Below are 23,610 nucleotides of genomic sequence, written 5' to 3'. Positions count from 1 at the left end.
TGTAAACGTTCTGCAATCTGAGCGACTTCCTTTCTATTATCCATTAAAACGTCTTATAGGAGCACTTGGTTTGAAGCCGGCATATTACAAGGTCTTTTCTCTCAAAATACAGGAAGTCCTCATCTTACGACAGTTCGTTTAGTGACCGTTCAAAGTTACAACGGTGCTGGGGGAAAAAAAGGGACTTGTGGCTGTTTCCCACACTTACGTCCATTGCAGCATCCCCACGGTCACATGATCAAAATTCAGGAGCTTGACAACTGGATCATATTTATGACGGTTGATGTATCCTGGGGTTATGTGACCCCCCCTTTGGCGACCTTCTGACAAGCAAAGTCAATGAGGGGAAGCCAGATTTACTTAACAAGAGCGTTACAAGAGCCTCGGCGGCGCAGTGGTTAGTGTCGTGTCCCACTCCTCCGCTGACGGCCGGGTCAGGGAAATCCGAATCAGGCGTGCCTCTGCAGCTCTGCCAAAGTCCTAGCAAAGTCCTCAGAGCAGGCAGGAGACCAGAAAGCGACTTCAGCAAGATAAGTTCGACTTTGCCTGACTCAGAGAATGCCAGAAAGCAGATCCTTTATATAGGCCATGGGGTGTGGCTCCATGACTCAGCACTTATCCAGGCTTGCCCCTCCCTTCCTTCTGTTGCCTCCGCCTATCAAGTCTTCTGAAGCGAGGGTCACTCCAGTTGGCAGCTGTTGGTAATTGACCTCCCTCAGGCTCACATGCTGTGGGGGAGAGGGAGGGGTCTAGTTGCTCCGTTTGCCTGGGCATGGAGCCAGGGCTGGGGCCGGGAGGTGCTCCCTCCTCCGCAGCCTGTCTGGGCATGGAGCCAGGGCTGGGGCCGGGAGGTGCCCCCTCCTCCTCAGCCTGTCTGGGCATGGAGCCAGGGCTGGGGCCGGGAGGCATACTAGGACATTCCTCAGCGTTCGGAAGCAGATAAGAAGACCCCGGCTGCGGTGAGAGCGGGCAAGACACAACAGTTAGAATCCAGTACTGCAAGGCTACTTCTGCCAACTGCCAGCTGTCTGCAGTTTGGCAGTTCAATCCTGATCAGCTCAAGGTTGACTCGGCCTTCCATCCTTCCGAGGTGGGTAAAATGAGGACCCAGATTGTTGGGGGCAAGAGGCTGACTCTAAACCGCTTAGAGAGGGCTGTAAAAGCACTGTGAAGTGGTATATAAGTGCTACTCCTTCCTTCCTTCCTTCCCTATCCCCACTGCCAGCAGTTCGATTCTGACCAGCTCAAGGTTGAATCCACCTTCCATCTTTCCTTCCGAGGCTGGTAAAATGAGGACCCAGATTGTTGGGGGCAAGAGGCTGACTCTGTAAACCGCTTAGAGAGGGCTGTAAAGTGGTATATAAGTCTGCTATTGCTATTGCTACTACTTTAACAGCTGTAGTGATTAACTTAACAATTGCGGCAAGTTTGGAAGGTAATCTGGCCTGGCAGCTCTCCAAGCCTGATAAGGTCTGTGGTTGTAAATTTACCTTTAAAAGACTGTTTGCCGGGACTTTGCTGGATGTGAATGGGAGGAATTCACATTAGCTTACTAAACAGGGGTTTTGTCGGGACAAGGAGTCTGCTTCGTGCTTTTGGGAAGCCTAGGTCAGAATATTATATTCCTTGCAGACAGCTGGTGATTTGCAACCTTTTAGAGAATCACTGAGGCCACTTGGAGGTTTATCTGTGTCTTCAGGGTCATCTGAGTGGTTGACTGGATATAGATGTCGCATCCCTCCCCTCTGTTGAGAGAGGGCTGTTCAATTTTGACATAGATGGCCTCTTGGACCCATCTTTCAAACATATCTCCAGGTGGCCTCAACAACTCTCTAAAAAGGATGCAAATGACCAGCTGTCTGCAAGGAGTATAAATCCTTCCATTCCCCACCATCCAGTCAGAGGTGAAGCAGCTTCTTGGACGAGAAGCGAAACGTCTTCAAAGAAAAACCAAGAAAGTCCAGTTGCCTCTTGAAAAAAAGCACCTTTGTAACATATAAAATTTTCAGGTTAAAAAACAACAACAACAAAAACAGCTGAAAAGAAAAAAAAAGATTTGATTTCTCGGCTGAAGTAGAAACGAAACGGGAGGCATGCTGGAAACGTAGAGACGATTAATCCCAGGAAATAGGCCAAATTAGGCAAGATCATGAAGAGTAAGGATATTTCTATGACAACAGAGATCAGAAGAGTGAAAGCAATGGGTCTTCCTAGGAGCAACGCATGGCTGCGAAAGCTGGACATTTAAGAAAGAATTAGAGGAAGAAGACAGAACATCTCTGAATTATGGGTTACTAAGTTACCATGGACTTCAAGAAGAGTCAATCAATTGGGCCAAGAGGAAATAAAGGCTGACCGTTATCCCGAGGAGATGATTAGCAAGCAGGATCTCACCTATTACGGACAAGTGATGAGAACAGATAACAGAAATTTTGCATCCAGTTTTGGCCGCCACAGTGTCAAAAAGATGTGGAGACTCTAGAAAGAGTGCAGAGAAGAGCAACAAAGAGGATGAGGGGACTGGAGGGTAAAATACATGAACAGTTGAAGGAAGCGGGTATGTCTAGTTTGATGAAAAGAAGGACTAGAGGAGACACAACAGCAGTCTTCCAATAACTGAGGAGTTGACACAAAGAAGAGGGAGTCTAGCTATCCTCCAAAGGACCTGAGGGTAGAACAAGAAACAATGGGTAGAAACTAATCAAGGAGAGATGCAACTTAGAACTAAGAGAAATTTCCTGACGGTTAGAACAATTAATCAGTGGAACAACTTGCCTCCAGAAGTTGTGAATGCTCCAACACTGGAGGTTTTTAAGAAGACACTGGATTACCATTTGTCTGAAGTGGTGTAGGGTTTCCTGCCTAAGCAGTGGGTTGGACTAAAACACCTCCGAGGTCCCTTTCAACTCTATTCTATTCTATTCTATTCTATTCTACTCTATTCTATTCTATTCTATTCTATTCTATTCTATTCTATTCTATTCTATTCTATTCTATTCTATTCTATTCTATTCTATTCTACTTTACTTTACTCTATTCTATTCTATTCTATTCTAAAAACAGAGTTGAAAGGGACTTTGGAGGTCTTCTAGTCCACGGGTCTGCAAACTTGGCTCTTTTAAGACTTGTGGACTTCAACTCCCAGAGTTCCTCAGCCAGCAAAGTTGAGGTCCACAAGTCTTAAAAGAGCCAAGTTTGCAAACCCCTGTTCTAGTCCAACCACCAGCTCAGGAAGGAGACCCTATACCATTTCTGACAAATATTTTTCCAATCTCTTTTTAAAAACCTCCAGTGAGGGGAGCACCCACAACTTATGGAGGAAAGCCGTTCCATTGAGTAGTTGTTCTAATGTCAGGAAATTTCTCCTGAGTCCTAGGTTGCTTCTCTTGTCAATGTTGTGTCTCGCCCGATCTCACCACAGCCAGGGCCTTCTTATTTGCTTCCGAACACGGAGGAATGTATGCCTCCCGGCCCCAGCCCTGGCTCCATGCCCAGACAGGCTGAAGAGGAGGAAATACCTCCAGCCCCCAGCTCTGGCTCCATGCCCAGGCAAACGGAGCAACTAGACCCCTCCCCCTCCTCCACAGCATGTGAGCCTGAGGGAGGTCAATTACCAACAGCTGCCGACTGGAGTGACCCTCGCTTCAGAAGAATTGATAGGCGGAGGCAACAGAAGGAAGGGAGGGGCAGGCCTGGATAAGTGCTGAGTCATGGAGCCACACTCCATGGCCTATATAAAGGATCTGCTTTCTGGCATTCTCTGAGTCAGGCAAAGTCTAAACATATCTTGCTGAAGTCACTTTCTGGTCTCCTGCCTGCCCTGAGGACTTTGCTAGGACTTTGGCAGAGCTGCAGAGGCAAGCCTGATTCGGATTTCCCTGACCCGGCTGTCAGCGGAGGAGTGGGACACGACAGTCAATTAGCTTCCATCCATTGCTTCTTCAGGTCCTTTGGAGAACAGGATGATCTCCTCTTCTTTGTGGCAGCCCCTTAGATATTGGGTGGTTAGAAAAATACAGCCGTGATTTAGCATGCTTGAATGAAGGAGAAAGAAGGGCTAGACACTAAATAAGATGAAGAAGATCAGAGATATCTCTGGAACGTCTTTCTGTTGTTGAGTGAGACAGTTGTTAAGTGAGTTTTGCGACTTGTCTTGCCACAGTTGTCAAATGAATCACTGCAGTTGATAAGGGAGCAACCTGGTTGTTAAGTGAATCTGGCTTCCCCATTGACTTTGCTTGTTAGAAGGTCACAAAAGGGGATCACGTGATGTTGCAACAGTCATAAGGGTGAAGCAATTGCCAAGCATCTGAATTTTGCTGTGACCGTGGGGATGCTGTAACTTTGAATGGTCACTAAATGAACTGTTGTAAGTCGAGGATAACCTGTAGACTACCGGAACAATCTTGGAGCCTGTTAAATAGCTTGCATGAATAAGGCCAGTACGGGTAGTCCTCGACCTACAACCACAAAATTTATGTTACTAAACAAAGTACTTGTTAAGTGAGTTTCACCTGATTTTATGACCAATTTTTATGACCTTAATTCAGTTAAAGGTAAATGTAAAGGTTCCCCTCGCACATACGTGCTAGTCGTTGCCGACTCTAGGGGGCGGTGCTCATCTCTGTTTCAAAGCCGAAGAGCCAGCACTGTCCAAAGACGTCTCTGTGGTCATGTGGCCGGCATGACTCAATGCCAAAGGCGCACGGAACGCTGTTACCTTCCCATCAAAGGTGGTCCCTATTTTTTCTACTTGCATTTTTACGTGCTTTCGAACTGCTAGGTTGGCAGAAGCTGGGACAAGTAACGGGAGCCCCACCCGTTACACGGCAGCACTAGGGATTCGAACCGCTGAGCTGCCGACCTTTCGATCGACAAGCTCAATGTCCTCGCCCCTGAGCCACCGCGCCCAGTGTTACGCCACAGCAAATCACTGAATTACTGCAGTTGTTAAATGAATCACATAGTCATTAAGCTAATCCAACTTCTCCCATTAACTTTGTTGATGGAAATTGGCAGGGAAAGTTGCAAATTGTGATCATGTGTCCCCCGGGTGTTGCAACCGTCATAAATGCCTATGGAGATTCTCAGTCATCCAGGTCATGCACAGAATGGAATGGAATGGGAATAGAAAATAAAATAGAATAGAACAGGGAATGGGAATAGGAATAATAATAGAACAGGAAATAATAGAATAGAATAGAATAGAATAGAATAGAATAGGATAGGATAGAATAAGGAAGGAAGAGAAGAGAAGAGAAGAGAATAAGGAAGGAATAGAATAGAATAGAATAGAATAGAATAGAATAGAATAGAATAGAATAGAATAGAATAAAAGAAGGAATAGAAGAGAAGAGGAGAGGAGAGGAGAAGAGAAGAGAAGAAAGAATGGAATAGAATAGAATAGAATAGAATAGAATAGAATAGAATAGAATAGAATAAGGAAGGAATGAATAGAATAGAAGAGAAGAGGAGAGAGAGGAGAGGAGAATAAGGAAGGAATAGAATAGAATAGAATAGAATAAGGAAGGAGAAAGGAGAGGAGAGGAGAGAGGAGAGGAGAGAATAAGGAAGGAATAGAATAGAATAGAATAGAATAAGGAAGGAAGAGAAGAGAAGAGGAGAGGAGAGGAGAGGAGAGGAGAGGAGAGGAGAGGAGAGGAGAGGAGAGGAGAGGAGAGGAGAGGAGAGGAGAGGAGAGGAGAGGAGAGGATAAGGAAATAATAGAATAGAATAGAATAGAATAGAATAACAGAGTTGAAAGGGACTTTGGAGGCCTTCTAATCCAGCCCCCTGCTCAAGCAGGAGAACCTATAAAAGTGATGGCTAACCTTTTCCGGGCCGAGTGCCCAAAGCGCACGAAACCCCCCCAAATGCAATGCATGCCCCAGCATACATGCATGTGCGCCCTTCTCGCATGCCCCCGCGCATGCACGGCAGAGACCCGACGACCAGCTGGCCAGCGGGAGGCGCGCTTGCATGCGCGGTGCAGTTGAACTGGGCCGACGGCTCGCATGCCCACAGAGAGGGCGCTGCGTGCCACCTGTGGCACATGTGCCATAGGTTTGCCATCATGTGTTGTGCCTCGTCCGCTTTCCCCGCAGCCGGGGCCTTCTTATCTGCTTCCAAACGCTGAGGAATGTCCTAGCATGCCTCCCGGCCCCAGCCCTGGCTCCATGCCCAGACAGGCTGAGGAAGAAGAAGCGCCTCCAGCCCCCAGCCCTGGCTCCATGCCCAGGCAAACAGAGCAACTAGACCCCTCCCCCACAGCATGTGAGCCTGAGGGAGGTCAATTACCAACAGCTGCAGACTGGAGTGACCCTCGCTTCAGGAGAATTGATAAGCGGCGTCAACAGAAGGAAGGGAGGGGCAGGCCGGGATAAGTGCTGAGTCATGGAGCCACACCCCATGGCTTTCTGGCATTCTCTGAGTCAGGCAAAGTCTAACATATCTTGCTGAAGTCACTTTCTGGTCTCCTGCCTGCCTTGAGAACTTTGCTAGGACTTTGGCAGAGCTGCAGAGGCACGCCTGATTCGGATTTCCCTGACCCGGTCGTCAGCGGAGGAGTGGGACACGACATCACGGACCTATACCATTTCAGACAAGTGACTGTCTAGTCTCTTCTTAAAAACCTCCAGGTTGCCCCAAAGGTGCTGGGCCCATAGACTTTTAGCTATGCACTTTGGGATGCAACACCCTCCAAATGGTGAGGAAGTATGAACGGATTTTCAGGAAAAACTGCAGAACGCAGGTAACATTTGCACTTCAGTTTGAGATGCAGCCAACACAGGCTCCACCCCAACAGCCGGCGCCTGACTTTAACAGGGAAGGGACCCAGTCCAGAAAACATCCTGCAGCCAAGAAGGCTCCACATCCATTTGCACCACTCAGGTGACTCTGAGGACACCGACAAACCTCCAAGTGGCCTCAACGACCCTTTAAAAAGACGCAAATGACCAATGGAATATAAATCCTTTCCTTCCCCACCATCTCCAGTCAGAGCTGAAGAAGCTTCTTGGATGAGAAGCGAAATGTCTTCCGGGTCCAATTCAAGGTGCTTGTTATCACCTTTAAAGCGCTCCATGGCTTAGGACCGGGGTATCTATAGGACCACCTACTGCCACCAGTAGCCTCACACCGACCAGTGCGCTTTCACAGAGAGGGCCTCCTTCGGATACCGTCAGCCAAACAATGTTGGCTGGCAACCTCCAGGGGGAGGGCCTTCTCTGTGGGGGCTCCTGCCCTCTGGAACGAGCTGCCTCCGGGGCTTCGTCAACTCCCCGACCTCTGGACCTTCCGCCGTGAGCTGAAGACGTTGTTTTTTCGACGTGCAGGACTAGCTTGAACATAGTTTTAAATTGGGGTTTTAAATTGGGGTTTTAAATGGGGTTTTTAATTGTATTTAAAATTTTTAGGCCATATATCGAATTAGTTTTTTATACTGTTTTTTAATCTGTATTATATATATTTTGGTTTTTATTGGCTGTGAACCGCCCTGAGTCCTTCGGGAGAAGGGCGGTATACAAATATAATAAATAAAAATAAATAAAATACCCCAATACCTGGATGAAGCTGTCTATCTAGACCCGTTCCAGTCCGGCTTCCAGCCCGGATATAGTACGGAGACAGTTTTGGTCGCGTTGGTGGATGATCTCTGGAGGGCCAGAGACAGGGGTTGTTCCTCTGCCCTGGTCCTATTAGATCTCTTGGCGGCTTTTGATACCATTGACCATGGTATCTTGCTGCACCGGTTGGAGAGTTTGGGAGTGGGAGGCACCGTATGGTGGTTCCTCTATCTCTGACCGTCGAGACAGTGTTGACAGGGGCAGAGGTGGCTGCGGGCGCCTACTTGTGGGTGCCACAGGGTGGATTCTCTCGCCTCTCCTGTTCAACATCTATATAAACCGCTGGTGAGATCAGTGGCTTTGGGGTGAGTACCAACTGTCGCTGATACAGCTGTGCTTTTCACCCAGGCCACCAAAGCTATGAGTGCTGTCCCGGTGTGGAAAGTGCGGGTCTGGATGGGGAAAACAGGCTCAACTCAATCCTCAAGGCGGAGTGGCTGTGGATGCGGCACCCGGTACAGTCAGCTGCTCGCGGCTGACTGTTGAAAGTCATTGGCCCCAATGGAAGGTGCAACTTGGGTGTTCTCCTGGATGGATGGCTGTCGTTTGAAGATCATTTGACGTCTCCAGGAGAGCTTTACCAGGTTCGCCTGGTTCAGTGCGCCCTTCCTTGACGGGATGCCTTATGCAGTCACTCATGCTCTTCACCTCTCGCTTGGATTATTGCAATGCTCTCATGGGCTCCTTGAAGTGCACTGGAGGCTGTTAGTCAGAATGCAGCTACTGGCGGTGATAGAGGACCCTGTTGTGACCCAGGTTCCTGGACCCAGACTCCTGGACTCGGATGATTCAGAAAGTGAGGGAAGACCTGGCAAGCCCTGCTTCTCTTGAGCCTCTCCTCCTGGCACCCACTCAAAGGGAGGAGGGCCGGCAAGCCTGATTCTCTGGAGCCTTCTTCTGATTTGGCCGCCCCAAGAACAGTTTTGGAGTGATGCAAGGGTGAGGCGTGACCGGCCTTGGCAGAAGAGTTGGGACAAAGCCAAGTCATAATTGTCATGCAGTGACATCTGCAGAGACTATAAATAGGAGGCGGGACTTCCTGGTTTTTGTCTTGGACAAAGCAATGAATTTGTGCAAACTATCAATGGAGGAAGAATATATTCGTGAGTAATTCTGGCCTTATCTATAATTTCCTCGTTATCTCCAGAAACTTGGCAGGCCCGTGGGTACGTGGCCAGGACATGTATCTATGTAAATAAAAGGAAAAAAGGAAGGCCTCTGACTGACTCTTTGCTGGGAGTATTGGGGAAGGAAACAGAACATTTTGTCCAAGACCTGACTAAAACATCTTCACCAAAGATGGATCAGCAGCAGGTAGCAGCAGTTACAGCAGCTACAAGCTAATCAACAGCTCCAGCAGCAAGTGGCTCACTTGGCAGGCCAACTTGCTGCCAGGAATGTGCCTGCAGCCCCCCATCCTCCCACTCCTCCTCCTCGTCGCAGTGCCCGATAACCGTGCGGATAAGTTTTCTGGGCAGCCTGAGATGTTCCCGACCTTCTTGGGACAGTGCCAGCTCTACATGGCTATGAGGCCAGAGGATTTCCCAGATGACCGGGCTAAGGTGGCCTTTATTAACCTTCTTTCCCTCGATGGGCCACGCCCTCTTGCTCCAGGACAGCCCCTGCTGGCGGACCAACAGCGTTTTGGCAGCACCTCGCACCATGTGAGGACCCGAATGCTGATGGCAACCAGGCGCCTTAAGGAACTCCGTCAAGGCCCCTGCAGGAGTACATCGCAATTTCGTCTTTTGTGCCAGGACTCTGACTGGAATGATGCAGCGCTGGTGGGCAGCGTTCAGGAGGGACTCTCAGAGGAATTGCAAGGCAGCTGGCCGGGTGGGCGCGCGGACCCTCGACAACTTGGTGCCCTTTGTCTCCGCCTCGATGCCCGTCTGCAGCGGCGACCGTCCCATCGCACCCGGGACCCGCCGTCGACATCTGCACCACTTCCTGCACCACCAGCACCCCGGGTCGCCCCGTTTTGTAACCTGCGGAAGAGCCCATGGAGTTGGGAGCGGCCAGACCTCGCCTGACAGCCCAGGAGGCGGAACCGGGCGCCAAGGGGATTGTGCCTGTACTGTGGGGAGCCCGGCCGCCGCGCTTCTTGCCCCAGAAAGCGAAGTGGGGCCGGTCCCGAATCACAGCGTGACCAATCGGAAGCGGGCAGGCCCGACCTCGGGAAACCCTAGGTCGGGCACGTACTAACCCCACTGGGCGTTGCGGAAGTAGACTCTGGGCCCCTCGGCATCTGATTCTGGACACGGATATGGTTGGGGAACCAGTCGGACGGGCTCCAGGCGCATGCGCTGGTGGACTCAGGGGCCACAACAAACTTTATGGACCAGGCCTTTGTGACCCAGTTTGCGGTCCCCGTGGTTCCGGTGGACCCTCCGATGCGGGTAGAGACAATTGATGGGCGAGAACTGGTGTCCGGCCCCATTAAATTTGCCACCCAGCCTTTGCGCCTGGCTATTGGGGACCATGAGGAGGCGATCCAGTTTTATGTCACGGCGGACCTTCATTTTCCCTTGGTCCTTGGGTTGGCCTGGCTTCGGACCCACAATCCTCAGGTGGCCTGGTCGACGCCATCTCTTTCCGAGTCTGCAGTGCGTCGATCACATCCGCCACACCTGTGCCGGCCAAACTGCCATCACCTTGCCTCCTGAGCTGGGACTTCGGCGTGTTCAGCCGATTGCCCGTGGTGGACCTTCTGCCCAACACCACTGCCTGTGGGCGCCTGTATTCCATGTCGGGCCGAGTTGGCCGCCCTCAGGGACTTCCTGGACAAAACCTGGCCCGAGGTTCATCCGGCCTTCAAAGTCCCCTCTCGGCCCCGGTCCTCTTCGTGAAGAAGAAGACAGGGACTTGCGCCTGCTGTGATTACCGGCTAAGCGCCATTACGGTGCGGAATCGCTACCCTCATCCGGAGCTACTGGAGAGGTTGCGGAGGCCACGATCTTCACCAAGCTCGATCTCCGGGGCCTACAACCTGGTGCGGATGTCGAGAAGGAGCGAATGGAAGGCGGCATTCGATCGGACACTACGAATACACTGTCATGCCATTTGGGTTGACCAACGCTCCCGCCGTTTTCAGCACTTCATGAGCAGCGTGTTCCGAGACATGTTGGATCGGTTCGTGGTTATCTACCTGACGACATCCTGATTTACTCCCGGTCCAGGAAAGCCACCTTCGACACGTCGGTCTGGTTCTGCGCTTGCGGGGCAACAACTCAATGCGAAGCTGGAGAAATCGTCTTCTTCCGGACTTAGAATTCCTCGGGCATATCATCTCGCCCGAGGGCATAGCCATGGACCCATGTAAAGTAGAAGCTTTGTGTAGCTGGGAAGCCCTCGTCGGGTGAAGGATGTTCAGCGCCTGCTGGGCCGCCAACTACTACCGGACCTTCATCCGGGCTTTGCCACACTGACAGCTCCACTTACCCAGCTCCTCAGGAAGAAGGTTGCATTCGGTGGGGTCCCCGCAGCAAGAAGCATTCACAGCCCTCAAGAAAGCCTTCGTCACGGAACCCGTCCTGAGGCATCCCGACCCGCTCCGGCCTTTTGTGGTGGAAAGCGACGTCAATGTGGCTCTGGGAGCGGTGCTGCTACAGGCTCCGGCGAATGGTGGCACACTTTTCCCTCGCTTACTACTCCCGGAAACTCAATCCTTCCGGCGCAACTACACTATCTGGGAAAAGAGTTGCTGGCTATCAAGGCTGCATTCGAGGCTTGGCGACACCATCTGGAGGGCCCGACATCAGGTGGAGGTCGAGCGGACCATCGGAATCTCGAGCACCTCACCACAGCTCGGAAGTTGAACCAGCGGCAGATCCGGTGGTCGTTGTTTTGCCGGTTCAACTTCCGCGTGACCTACATTCCCAGCGGTCACAACCGGCGGATGCCCTGTCCAAGCCAGAGTACCTCTGCCAAGGACCCCTTCCTCCACGGACAGTGCTGCGGCGAAGCCTTGGCGCAGCAGAACCAGTGGACTTGCGGGCCCAGGTGCGAGGCGCAGCGCCAGGGCCTGGTCGCAGCAAAGGAGAGGAGGTGGGCCCCACGTCTCCTTGGACCTTGGAGGAGGACTTACTCAAGTTTGGGCGATTATATGTGCCCACAGGACCACTCCGAGCCCTCGTCATGACCCAGTGCCACGACAACCCTGCAGCAGGACATTTTGGGTTCTTCAAGACCCTCCACCTGGTGACACGGACCTTTTGGTGGCCCAGTGCGGCATGATATACATGCCTCGTGACATCCTGCGTACCGTGCCGGCAAGCCAAGACCGCCACGGGGCCCCTCCCGGCTCCTCCAGCCCTTGCCGACACCCGACAGACCCTGGGGCGATCTCTATGGACTTCTGACAGACCTGCCGCCGTCCTCTGGGTTCACCACGGTGCTGGTGGTGGTGGACATGCTCACCAAGATGGCACACTTCATCCCATGCGGACTGCCCACAGCATAAGCAGCCCGTCTCTTTCTGCAGCACATCTTCCGCCTCCATGGTCTACGGACAGGGTGGTTTCGGACCCATGAGTTCAGTTCACAGCCCGCTTCTGGAAGAGCCTGATGGCGTTGGAGGTGCAGGTGTGTCTGTCGTCATCGCACCATCCGGAGACCGGCGGGGTACAGAGAAGGTCATCGGTATACTGGAACAGTATCTCCGTTGCTTCATCAACCAGCAACAGGACAACTGGGCGACTACCTGTCCCTGGCGGAGTTTGCTTTTAACAACTCTCAGCACACCTCTACTCAGATGACCCCGTTCTTTGCCAATGTGGGGTACCATCCGGCTCTTCCTCTGGCACCACCGGACTCTCCTGTTCCCAGCAGACCTTCCTGGCGGGTGCATGCGGTCCAACAGTTAATGCGTCAGCAGCTGAATCGGGCAGGAGGACTACAACGGCTGACCGACCCGGCGACAACGCCCCCGCTGGCAGTTGGAGACCGGTGTGGCTCCACCAAACACCTCCCGTCCGACCGCCCGGTAAAGAAGTTGGACCACCGATTCATCGGCCCGTTCCCTGTCGAGGCAGTCATCAACCCGGTAGCCTACCGACTGACCCTGCCACGATCCATGCGGATCCACCCGTTTTCACGGTCCCTTCTGGTTCCTGAGGCCACGAGTCCCCCGGTGCCCAACAGCACCCGTCACTGTCGCCGAGGCGGAGAATCTGAAGTCCACAGCGTCTGAGACTCCGCTGGCTGAAGGTCGTTTCCAATATTTGATCGCGTGGAAGGGATACGGGACTGATTTCTCCTGGGTAGATGCCTCCGGCGTTCATGCCCCTGACCTGGTGCAGGCCTTCCATGAGCAGAACCCAGCCCGACCGCATCCCGATCGTCAGCCCGGGGAAGGGCCCTGCGGTGAGGATAGTGTTGTGACCCAGGTTCCTGGACCCGGACTCCTGGACTCGGATGATTCAGAAAGTGAGGAGAAGACCTGGCAAGCCCTGCTTCTCTTGAGCCCTCTCCTCCCTGGCACCCACTCAAAGGGAGGAGGAGGGGCCGGCAAGGCCTGATTCTCTGGAGCCTTCTTCTGATTTGGCGCCCCAAGAACAGTTTTGGAGTGATGCAAGGCTGCAGAGGCGTGATCGCGGCAGCAGAAGAGTTGGGACAAAGCCAAGTCATAATTGTCATGCAGTGACATCTGCAGAGACTATAAATAGGAGGCGGGACTTCCTGGTTTTTGTCTTGGACAAAGCAATGAATTTGGCGGGCAAACTATCAATGGAGGAAGAATATATTCGTGAGTAATTCTGGCCTTATCTATAATTTCCTCGTTATCTCCAGAAACTTGGCAGGCCCGTGGGTAGGCGTGGCCAGGACATGTATCTATGTAAATAAAAGGAAAAGGAAGGCCTCTGACTGACTCTTTGCTGGGAGTATTGGGGAGGAAACAGAACAACTATGTAACACCATTGAGGCTGCACTGGCTGCCTGTGGTCTTATGCACTTTAAGGTTTGTTATACAGATTGCGCTCCATGGTTTCCTGGGTACTTGACCATACTGTTGTCTCAGAGTGCTTCACAGATCTTCTCAGGTGCTGAAAAATGTCGGCTGGCGGCAGAAGGCCTTCTCTGTGGGGCTCTGTCTCAACTTCCCCTAGCTTGCGTCAATGCCTGAAGACCTTCGGCAGCTGAAGACATATTTATTTATTCAGGACTGGCTTTTAAATTTTAATTTAATTGGAGTTGGATTAATTATATATTTAATATGAATTTTGGGTTTTATCTGTTTAAATTTCTGCCAATTATATAATAAGTTTTTTAATTTCTGTTTTAGTTGTACATTGTTATTGTTTTTATATTGGCTGTAAACCGCCCTGAGTCCTTCGGGAAAAGGGCGGTATAAAAATCTAATAAATAAATAAATAAATAATAAAAAATAATAAAAAATCAAGGAAGTCCAGTTGCCTCTTGAAAAAGCATCTTTGGGTGACAACCATCATAAATTACATGCTGGTTGCCGGCGCCCAAATTTTGATCACATGACCGTGGGGATGCTGCAATGAATGTAAATGTGACGACCGGTTGTCAATCACTTTTTTTGCAGGGCCTGCTCTAACTTTGAACTGTCGCTAATCGGATGGTTGTGTTGTGGTCCGTCAGCAGCCTACAGTGCTGGCAACGGAGTCGGACAGCGATGAGGCTGAGGTGAGGCCAGGGCCATCGGGGAGTGAGGTGCGGACTCCAGAGCCTCCAGAGACTGATAATAGTGAGGAAGAAGAACTGGAGGAGCCTGTTCCTAATGCACGCATGAGAAGAGCTGCCAAAAGGCAAGAGCAGCTCAAGCAGAGAGGACGACTCAGGAGTAAGGCCAAGAGATGATTGGCCCCTCCCATAAGACTTAATAAGAGACCAGCACCAGTGTTTCAGCTTGCCAGAAAACAACATTGTAGCTGCGTCCTCTGCTTCGTATTTTGGTGACTTCTGGACATTTATCAGGAAGGGCCTTTGGCAGTTTGCCTAATTGGACTCAGGTTTGTGATAACTGAAGAATTTATGTTTGGGAAGCCTGGGGATTACCTCATTTGACGCTGGGAATGAGGTAATCCCCAGCTGTTCGAATAAAGTTTATTTTATCACGGACTGAGTTTGTTGCTACCTACTTGGGTCTGGGTCACAACAGGTTGTAAGTCGAGGACGACCTATGTTGCAGCCACCCAACTGCAGGCTGATGTACCGCAAAGAGCCGAACGACTCCATCTAACCCGTTTGTCCGCCTCCGCAGGTGTAAGAGATGCTCTTAATCAAACTTACCGCCGGTCTGATTGGGGAAGAGGTCTGATGCATCGTGAGAAGTGACCGAAGGTGTCAGGTCATCTGCCGAAGACTGCGTCTCCTCCTCTTCTTCTCCAGAAAGTAGGTCCTTTGCTATCTGCTCCTTCATTGAACAATCAGAAAAAAGAGGAGTTTTTTGGGTTTTTTAAAAAAAGGACAAGATTATGTAAAGTCAAAGATTGAGTTGATGAGACTTAAAATCAAGGCGAACGATGAAACGGAATACTTTTCAACATGGGATTTGTTTTATCAATGGCTAACTCATAGAAATGGAAGTTAGAAATCCAAAAGCATAAGAGAATGATTAATTATATAAGGAAGGTTCACCAAAATAAGACAAGCGCATATTATTATCTGATAATTATTAATGCTATGATTATCTCTTTTATTCATTGAACATGAAACTCAGTCAACTGAACATTTAAAAATGTGTCACAAATATCATTGACTGGTGCTAATCAGTGGTGGGTTTCAAATTTTTTTTACTACCGGTTCTGTGGGTGTGGCTTGGTGGGTGTGGCATGGCTTGGTGGGCGTGACAGGGGAAGGATACTGTAAAATCTCCATTCCCACCCCACTCCAGGAGAAGGTTACTGCAAAATCTCCATTTCCTCCTGATCAGCTGGGACTCGGGAGGCAGAGAATAGATGGGGGCAGGGCCAGTCAGAGCTGGTATTTACCGGTTCTCCAAACTACTCAAAATTTCTGCTACTGGTTCTCCAGAACTGGTCAGAACCTGCTGAAACCCACCTCTGGTGCTAATGGTTGATACAAGTTGCTGCCAGCGTCCTAGGTATCAACCAAGTGTCTTCTTAAAATATACGATGTTCCGAGTAGCACAGTTTTTTGCAGTTCCGCTGGTGTTATTGCAGGAAGCTGCAATTTCTTGATGCGTTTCGTAAAATTCTCGGACAAGGTGCCAAGTGCCCCGATGACAATGGGTATCTCTGTGACATGTTTCATCCATGTAGTTTCTATGATTGTGATTATTTAAAATTAATTGTACCATAAATTGCTGTATGGACCGTACAGTAATTGAGACTAAACTGATTTTAAATCTAATAACAGCGGCAAGATTACTGATAGGACAGTATTGGAAATAAAAAGAAGTACCTACAATAGGAGAATGGATATTGAAAGTTGCCAATTTGGCTGAGATGGCAAAAATCTCAGCCTTTTTGCAAGACAATACGCAAGAAAGATACTTAAATGAATGGAAAAAATGGATTGACTATATTCAAAACAGATATCAGACCAAGAGTTATCAGACTGCCTTTGAATGATTAGGATGTATTATTTTTGGTTGTTTTGGGGGAGGTTAGGAATTGATGAGAATTGTAGGAGTATAATTGAGTTAGGAGGGAAAATTTTTTTAGCATACCGTATATACTCGAATATAAGCCGATCCGAGTATAAGCCGAGGTCCCCAATTTTACCCCAAAAAACTGGGGTAAACTGGGGACTCGAGTATAAGCCGAGGGAGGGAAATGAGGCAGCTACCGGTCAGGGAAAGCCTCCCTCCCTCAGCCGAGAAGGCTGGCGGCTCCCCCGCCCCGCCCTCTCACTGCACCGGCAGGGCTTCCCCGCGCTAATGCAAAAGCCCGCCAAGTTTGCACCATCCGGTATAATGTGAAAAAAAGAAGAAAAAAACTCGAGAGAAAGCCGTATATACTCGGTATAAGAGACGTTTTCAGCACAAAAACGTGCTGAAAACTCGGCTTATACTCGAGTATATACGGTATGTTTGTTTTATTTTTAACTACACCTTGTGTTTGTTCTGGGAAGTCGGGGGGGGGGTTTGTGAAGGGAGGGGGGTTAGGGGGGAAACAGGAGGGGGAGTTTTGTAAAACTTTTTCAATAAAAAAAAATTAATTGTACCCAGACAACGCTCTGTTTATGTAATCACTAAATTTTGTATGTTTAATAAAAAAAATACAAATGGAAAAAAAAAAGACTTCGTCAACAGCTATCTTATTATTCCAATGCGACCAAAATTTGTATCTTCATTACACTTAGCTTTGCTTCCGCTCTCCTGAACCTCGGATGGAAAGGGAGGATAAAAAATACCGTGACAAAAAATGTTATTTCTGCGACAAAATCCCTCTTTACAATTTTGCACACGGAATGAAGCATCCTTCACTTAAGACTCGGACAACTGGAGATAATTTTTTGGGGGACAGCCAGATGACAAAAACATTTTACTTGCTTTTTTTTTCATTCAGGGGCCAAGAGAGAGGCAGCGGTAAAATCATATCTCCCAAAAGATCGGCAGAATTTCCAGTTTTTTCTTTTCTCTCTCTCCATGTTTAGAAAGTTCGGGAGGAGTGGCATAAATTATTGGGCTTACCTGAGAACACCTCCCTCCTTATTCCGTTTGATCTGGACCAGCCTCTCTTTTCACGTGATCAGGTTTGAGACTGTGAACAATGGTCTCAATTCCGTTTTGTGAAATCCGATTTCTTAAATTCAACCGATTTGGGATTTGAAGTTTAAAGTGTGGTGGGTTGTTTTTTTTTAAGGGAACAAGCAAGCTGTTGGGCTGTTCCCTGGTCAATTGGAAGTAGGTTTTATTGTGCAGAACAGTGTTTCTCAACCTCAGCCACTTGAAGAGGCGTAGACTTCAACTCCCAGAATTCCCCAGCCTGGGAGTTGAAGCCCATGCTTCTTCAAGTGCCATGAGAAATATTGGTGTAAAAAGAAATATCAAATGAGGATAAGTAAAGGAACTATTATAAACATCTGATAATAGATGGGACCGGGATACTTACGGGACCGCCTGCTGCCGCCAGTTACCTCCCACCGACCAGTGTGCTCTCACAGGGAGGGCCTCCTTAGGGTGCCGTTGACCAACCAATGTCGGCCAGCGGCCCCCAGGGGAAGAGCATTCTCTGTGGGGGCTCCGGCCCTGTGGAACGATTTACCTGTGGGACTACATCTTCTCCCTGATCTTCGGACCTTTAAGCGTGAGCTCAAAACTTTCTTTTTCCACCAAGCGGTGCTGGCTTAAATTGATAAATTTTAATACTGAGGGTTTTTAGTGGGTTTTTAAGGGGTTTTAATTTATTTTGTAATTTTTTACTTACTAATTTTAAATATACAGCTATTGAATTAGATTTTTAACTGGATATTGTATTTTAAAATCTTTTGGGTATTTGTATTTTATTTATGCTGTACACCGCCCTGAGTCCTTGGAGAAGGGTGGTATAAAAATTTGAAAAATAAATAAATAAATGATTCCTAGTTAAGAACAAAGAGCAACATTAATCCAGTTCTCAGAATCCAGTGTGATCAAACGAGTTTTCAGGTGAATCTGTTCCCCACTGAAAATGAAGGGCTGTATATTGGGGGGAAGGGGTCCTTGGTGTTCTCTCAGCTTGGTCGTTTTCTTTCACGACCCAACTAGGTAACAACTTCAGTGCTACAAGGGAGTGGTGTTTGCTCTCTTGTTTTATACACAGGTGGGCTGCACTGTCGGGTTTGGTAGAAGCGTTCTTGATAGTTCCTAGATTAGGCTGTTGTGTATTGTTTGATTGCTGGTCTGACTTGGTAGGGCCAAGCCACTGTCTATAAACAGAGAGCAAATCCCAAACTACCTTCTAGCACTGACGATGTTACCTAGTTGGGTAAGAAAACGTCTGTAAGAAAACAACCAAGCTCAGAGGGCCCCAAGCACGGTTCAACCCCACGGTTCAACCTTGAACTACAAACATTTCCTTGTAATGATGGACTGTTGTATTTGATTACGGTTCTGCAGCTATACTTCCCTGCACCCGGAAACACGTGGTCAGAAAGTTCAGCTGTGAGGAATTTATCTCTTTGAATTGCCTGTGTATAAGGAAACCGTTCATTTGGTGATGGGGGATTTGACCAGATACAGGTAGTCCTCGGTTTACAACAGTTCGCTTAGTGACCGTTCGAAGTTACGACGGCACTGAAAAAAAGTGACTTCTGGTCATTTTTCACTTATGTCGCAAGATCTCAAATGGACAGCTAACATCAAAAACATCATTAAAAAAGGACAACAAAGAATGTTCTTTCTGTGCCAACTCAGTAAGCTCAAACTGCCCAAGGAGCTGCTGATTCAGTTCTACAGAGGAATTATTGAGTCTGTCATTTGCACCTCTATAACTGTCTGGTTCGGTTCTGCAACCCAACAAGAAAAACACAGACTTCAGAGGATAATTAGAACTGCAGAAAAAATAATTGCTACCAACCTGCCTTCCATTGAGGACCTGTATACTGCACGAATCAAGAAGAGGGCCGTGAAAATATTTGCAGATCCCTCGCATCCTGGACATAAACTGTTTCAACTCCTACCCTCAAAACGACGCTATAGAGCACTGCACACCAGAACAACTAGACACAAGAACAGTTTTTTCCCAAGGCCATCACTCTGCTAAACAAATAATTCCCTCAACACTGTCAGACTATTTACTGAATCTGCACTACTATTAATCGTTTCATAGTTCCCATCACCAATCTCTTTCCACTTATGACTGTATGACTATAACTTGTTGCTGGCAATCCTTATGATTTATATTGATATATTGACCATCAATTGTGTTGTAAATGTTGTACCTTGATGAACGTATCTTTTCTTTTATGTACACTGAGAGCATATGCACCAAGACAAATTCCTTGTGTGTCCAATCACACTTGGCCAATAAAAAAAAATAAAAAATTCTATTCTATTCTTATGACCGTTGCAGCAGCATCCCCCGTGGTCACATGACTTGCATTTGGATGCTTGAGAACTGATTCAGATTTATGACGGTTGCAGGGTCTTGTGGTCACGTGGGATCCCCTTCTGCCACCTTCTGACCAGCGAAGTCCGCGGGGAAGCCAGATTCACTTAACAACCCTGTGACTAGTTTAACAACTGCAGTGACTCCGTTAACAAATGTGGCAAGGTAAGTCGTAAATTGGGGCAAGATTCACTCAACAAATTTCTCACTTAACAACATAAAACTTTCGGCTCATTTGCAGTCATAAGTTGAGGACTACCTGTAATTCTGCAGACCTAACAAGGTTAATAAAATCAGGCAGAATTGGTGGACATTGGATCTCCTTAATTCAGGGGTGTCCAAACTTGGCAGTTTTAAGACTTGTGGACTTCAACTCCCAGAATTCCTCAGCCAGCAAAATTCTGGGAGTTGAAGTCCACAAGTCTTAAAGCTGCCAAGTTTGGACACCCCTGCCTTAATTAAACGAAGCCATCAGAAAGTCAGCCTTCTAAGTGATGGCAGTGGTGAGAATGCAGTATTGCATTCACCAGTGGTGAGAATGCAGTATTCCAGGCTAAATCTGCTCACTGACAGGAGTTCGATCCTGACCGGCTGAAAGTTGACTCAGCCTTCCATCCTTCCGAGGTCGATAAAATGAGGAGCCAGATTGTTGGGGGTGGGGGCAAGATGCTGACTCTGTAAACCACTTCGAGAGGGCTGTAAAGCGGTATATAAAGTCTAAGTGCTATTGCTATTGGTGGCAGCTGCATTCTGGAGTATTTCCTCAGAAATCTTTATAACGTCCACGCTAAGGTCTTTAAAAATGTTCTCCCAATCCTTGGAGTAGGCTGGTGGTGGACCTCAAGTTATTTGTTTATTATGATGTATAGTATGTGGTCATTTTCGATACGTAGGTTTTTTTCTTTGTAATCTTTTTTGTTTCTAGGTATAAGCCACCCAGAATTATGCTGGAGTCGGCCAGTCCCTAAACACGTGTTTCTCAATCTTGGCAACTTTAAGACATGTGGACGTGAGAACCGATGAAGCTTCTTGGATGAGAAACATCTGTATTTTATTTTCTTCCTTAAGAGGAAAAAAAAATCACAGTCTGGTTGTCTTTTGAAAAAGCACTTTTGAGACAACTATGACCTGGATGACTGAGAAGCTCCAGAGATACGTGAAGTGTGGACTTCAACTCCCAGAATTCCTCAGCCAGCACAGTTGGCTGTGGAGTTCTGGGTATAAAACTGCACGCATCTTAAAGCTGCTGAGGTTGCAAAACACTGATCTAAATACTTATACTTTTGTTTATTTGGCCAAGTGCGGTTAGACACACAAGGAATTTTTGTCTCCGGTACAGAAGCACTCAGTGTACTTGCAAAATAACAGAATATAACAATAATACTAAAACGTACAGCCAATATAAGGGAGAGGTAAAAAAATAATAAAAGCGATAAATAATAATAATAATGCAGTCATCCCGTAAGGATAAATATACATACCCATTAGACAAAAACGTAGTCGTCACTGTATTTTATCAGCTGCGAGAGATTTAACACGTAATAATAAATCTAAATCTAGCACATAACCATAAATGATAATAACTGGCTAGAAACAACGGCCGTGCAAAGTAGCAACAGTGGCGCATTGGAAGATCTGCAAGAAATACCTGCAAAAGGCAGTTTGACTCGGAACAGCTGACATCCTGCAAGAAGACCTTTAAGACCATCAGATATCCACATCTGCCTATCTCAGGTCCTTGGGAAGGACAGAATGGAGGAATGGGAAGACAAAGCACTATATGGACAGTACATTAAAAGAAAATAGCAAGGAAAGCAGATATAACAAGACCTGGCAATGGCTAAGAGCAGGGAAGTTGAAGAAAGAGACTGAGGGACTAATTCTGGCTGCAGAAGACCAAGCCTTAAGGACAAAGGAATACAAAGCCAGAATTGAGAAGACAACAACAGAGAGCAAGTGCTGCCTATGCAAAGAAGCTGCAGAAACAGTGGACCACCTGGTAAGCTGCTGTAAGAAGATTGCACAGACCGACTACAAGCAGCGGCATGACAAAGTAGCAACAGTGGGGCATTGGAAGATCTGCAAGAAAATAGCGTTTGCCTGCGAGCAAGAACTGGTGGGACCATAAAATAGAGAAAATCATAGAAAATGAAGAAGTTAAAACTGTTCCGGGACTTTAGAATTCAAACAGACAGACACCTGCCACGTAACACCCCAGACTTAACAATTGTCGATAAGAAAGACAAAAAAGCTTGGATAGTGGATGTAGGAGACAGCAGAGTAGAAGAGAAAGAACTCGAGAAGATAACAAACTACAAACACCTACAAATAGGAATAGAACAATTGTGGCGAAGGCAAGCAAGGGTAGTGTCAATAGTAATAGACGCTTTGGGTGCAATCCCAAAACAACTGGAGCACCCCTTGAACGCCATTGGTATTGACAAATTTGCCGTTTGTCAATTGCAGAAGGCGGCTTTACTTTGAACAGCTTTCATCCTGCGATGATATCTATAACACCGTCAAACACCCAGATCTGCCTATCCCAGGTCCTCGGTGAGGACTTGACAGCTAGAGAAAAACGCCAACGCAGTCTCAACAGACCGTGCGATGATCAATAACAACAACAGCAGCAACAACAACAATAATAATAATAATTAAAAGTTGAGCAATTGTGGAGGAAGAAATCAATGGTTTTACAATAGTAATAGGAGCCCTTGGAGCAATATCGAAAGGGCAGCTTAGATACATGGAAAATTTAAATTTATCATACCTGAATATCTTGACTTTGCAAAAAAAAAACCAAAAAAACCCCAACCACCTTACTCGGAACTGCCTATATAAGTCAGACGTTACCTTAACTGCTCTTCGGTTCTTGGTTAGGACTTGAATTACTAAGTTTTTACCAGTCCCAGACTGTGAATCGAATTGAAGATTAAATCTTAAATAATAATAATAATAAAATACAGGCTTTTTCCCCCCCTCAGGTCTGCAAATTATTCAAAACTATTAAGGAACATGTAAGCCTCGCCTACAAAAAGTAAAGAGACCTTTTCACTTTTGGAGGACCAGCTTCCGAGTGCAGCAAACCCCAGTTTTCTTCTTGACATCTCCGGGGAGCAAGTCTCGGCTAGCAACCTGCGAGAAAGATCTCCTCTTTGTGAAATAACTGAAATAAAAATTCCGCTTGTCCTTCGCTTTAACAAAGAAGCGATAGACTCAAGAAGGTCAAAGGCAGACAGATGACCCTGGAAGTCCATAACATTCAGTGAGATGTTGGTGGGCTGGATCAACATGCTAGCCTAACCTCAAATGACTTTAAAGTAATTTTCAGCTCGGTGTATTGTGGAAAGCAGCTAGGACAGTGGTAGTCAACCTGGTCTCTACCGCCCACTAGTGGGCGTTCCAGCTTTCATGGTGGGCGGTAGGGTTTTGTCCGATACTGAAGCACTTTCCTTTTTTTTTTTTTATTTAATTGACTTTAAAAAAAAAATTCATAGCATTATTTAAAAACATTTTCACAAGGTTTTCATAAAATTCCCCGTGACAATTTAAATTTCTGAAAATATACTACTTGTATTGCCCGCGCATAAGTTTAGTTCACGTTACGTAACTGAAACTAAATGGTGCTATAGTGCGACCGCAAACAAAAGAGCCTCGTCCCAGAATAGCTCGCACATCTCCCCCCACACCACCCAGCTGTAACAGACAAGCAGAGCTGGTAGCTGGTGCCCCCCCACAACCCAATCCACGATGCGCGAGAGGCATGCGCAGATGACGATACACGGTACATTACTGTGGAACTGGTGAGCGGTTAGAAAATTTTACTACTAACAGAGATACAAAAGTGGGCAGTAGGTATAAAAAGGTTGACTACCCCTGAGCTAGGATGTTAAGCCACACTAACGGTTTACTACTCTGGGCATTGCATGCCATGTGAACACAGCAAATGTGTTGAGGCA

General features: G+C 47.7%; 1 protein-coding gene across 1 annotated transcript in view; it reads right to left on the bottom strand.

The window, feature by feature from the left end:
• The window catches only part of MIER2 (MIER family member 2), a 100,475-nt gene that overhangs the window by 36,173 nt on the left and 40,692 nt on the right, over nt 1-23,610 (bottom strand). The window contains exon 5 of the mRNA XM_058163564.1: nt 14,886-15,009. Within this exon, the coding sequence (XP_058019547.1) occupies nt 14,886-15,009 (124 nt within the window). The remainder of the gene's footprint in view (nt 1-14,885; nt 15,010-23,610) is intronic.

Source organism: Ahaetulla prasina, chromosome 1, assembly GCF_028640845.1.
Source record: "Ahaetulla prasina isolate Xishuangbanna chromosome 1, ASM2864084v1, whole genome shotgun sequence".
NCBI lineage: Eukaryota > Metazoa > Chordata > Lepidosauria > Squamata > Colubridae > Ahaetulla > Ahaetulla prasina.
This window is presented reverse-complemented; position numbering and strand designations above follow the sequence as displayed.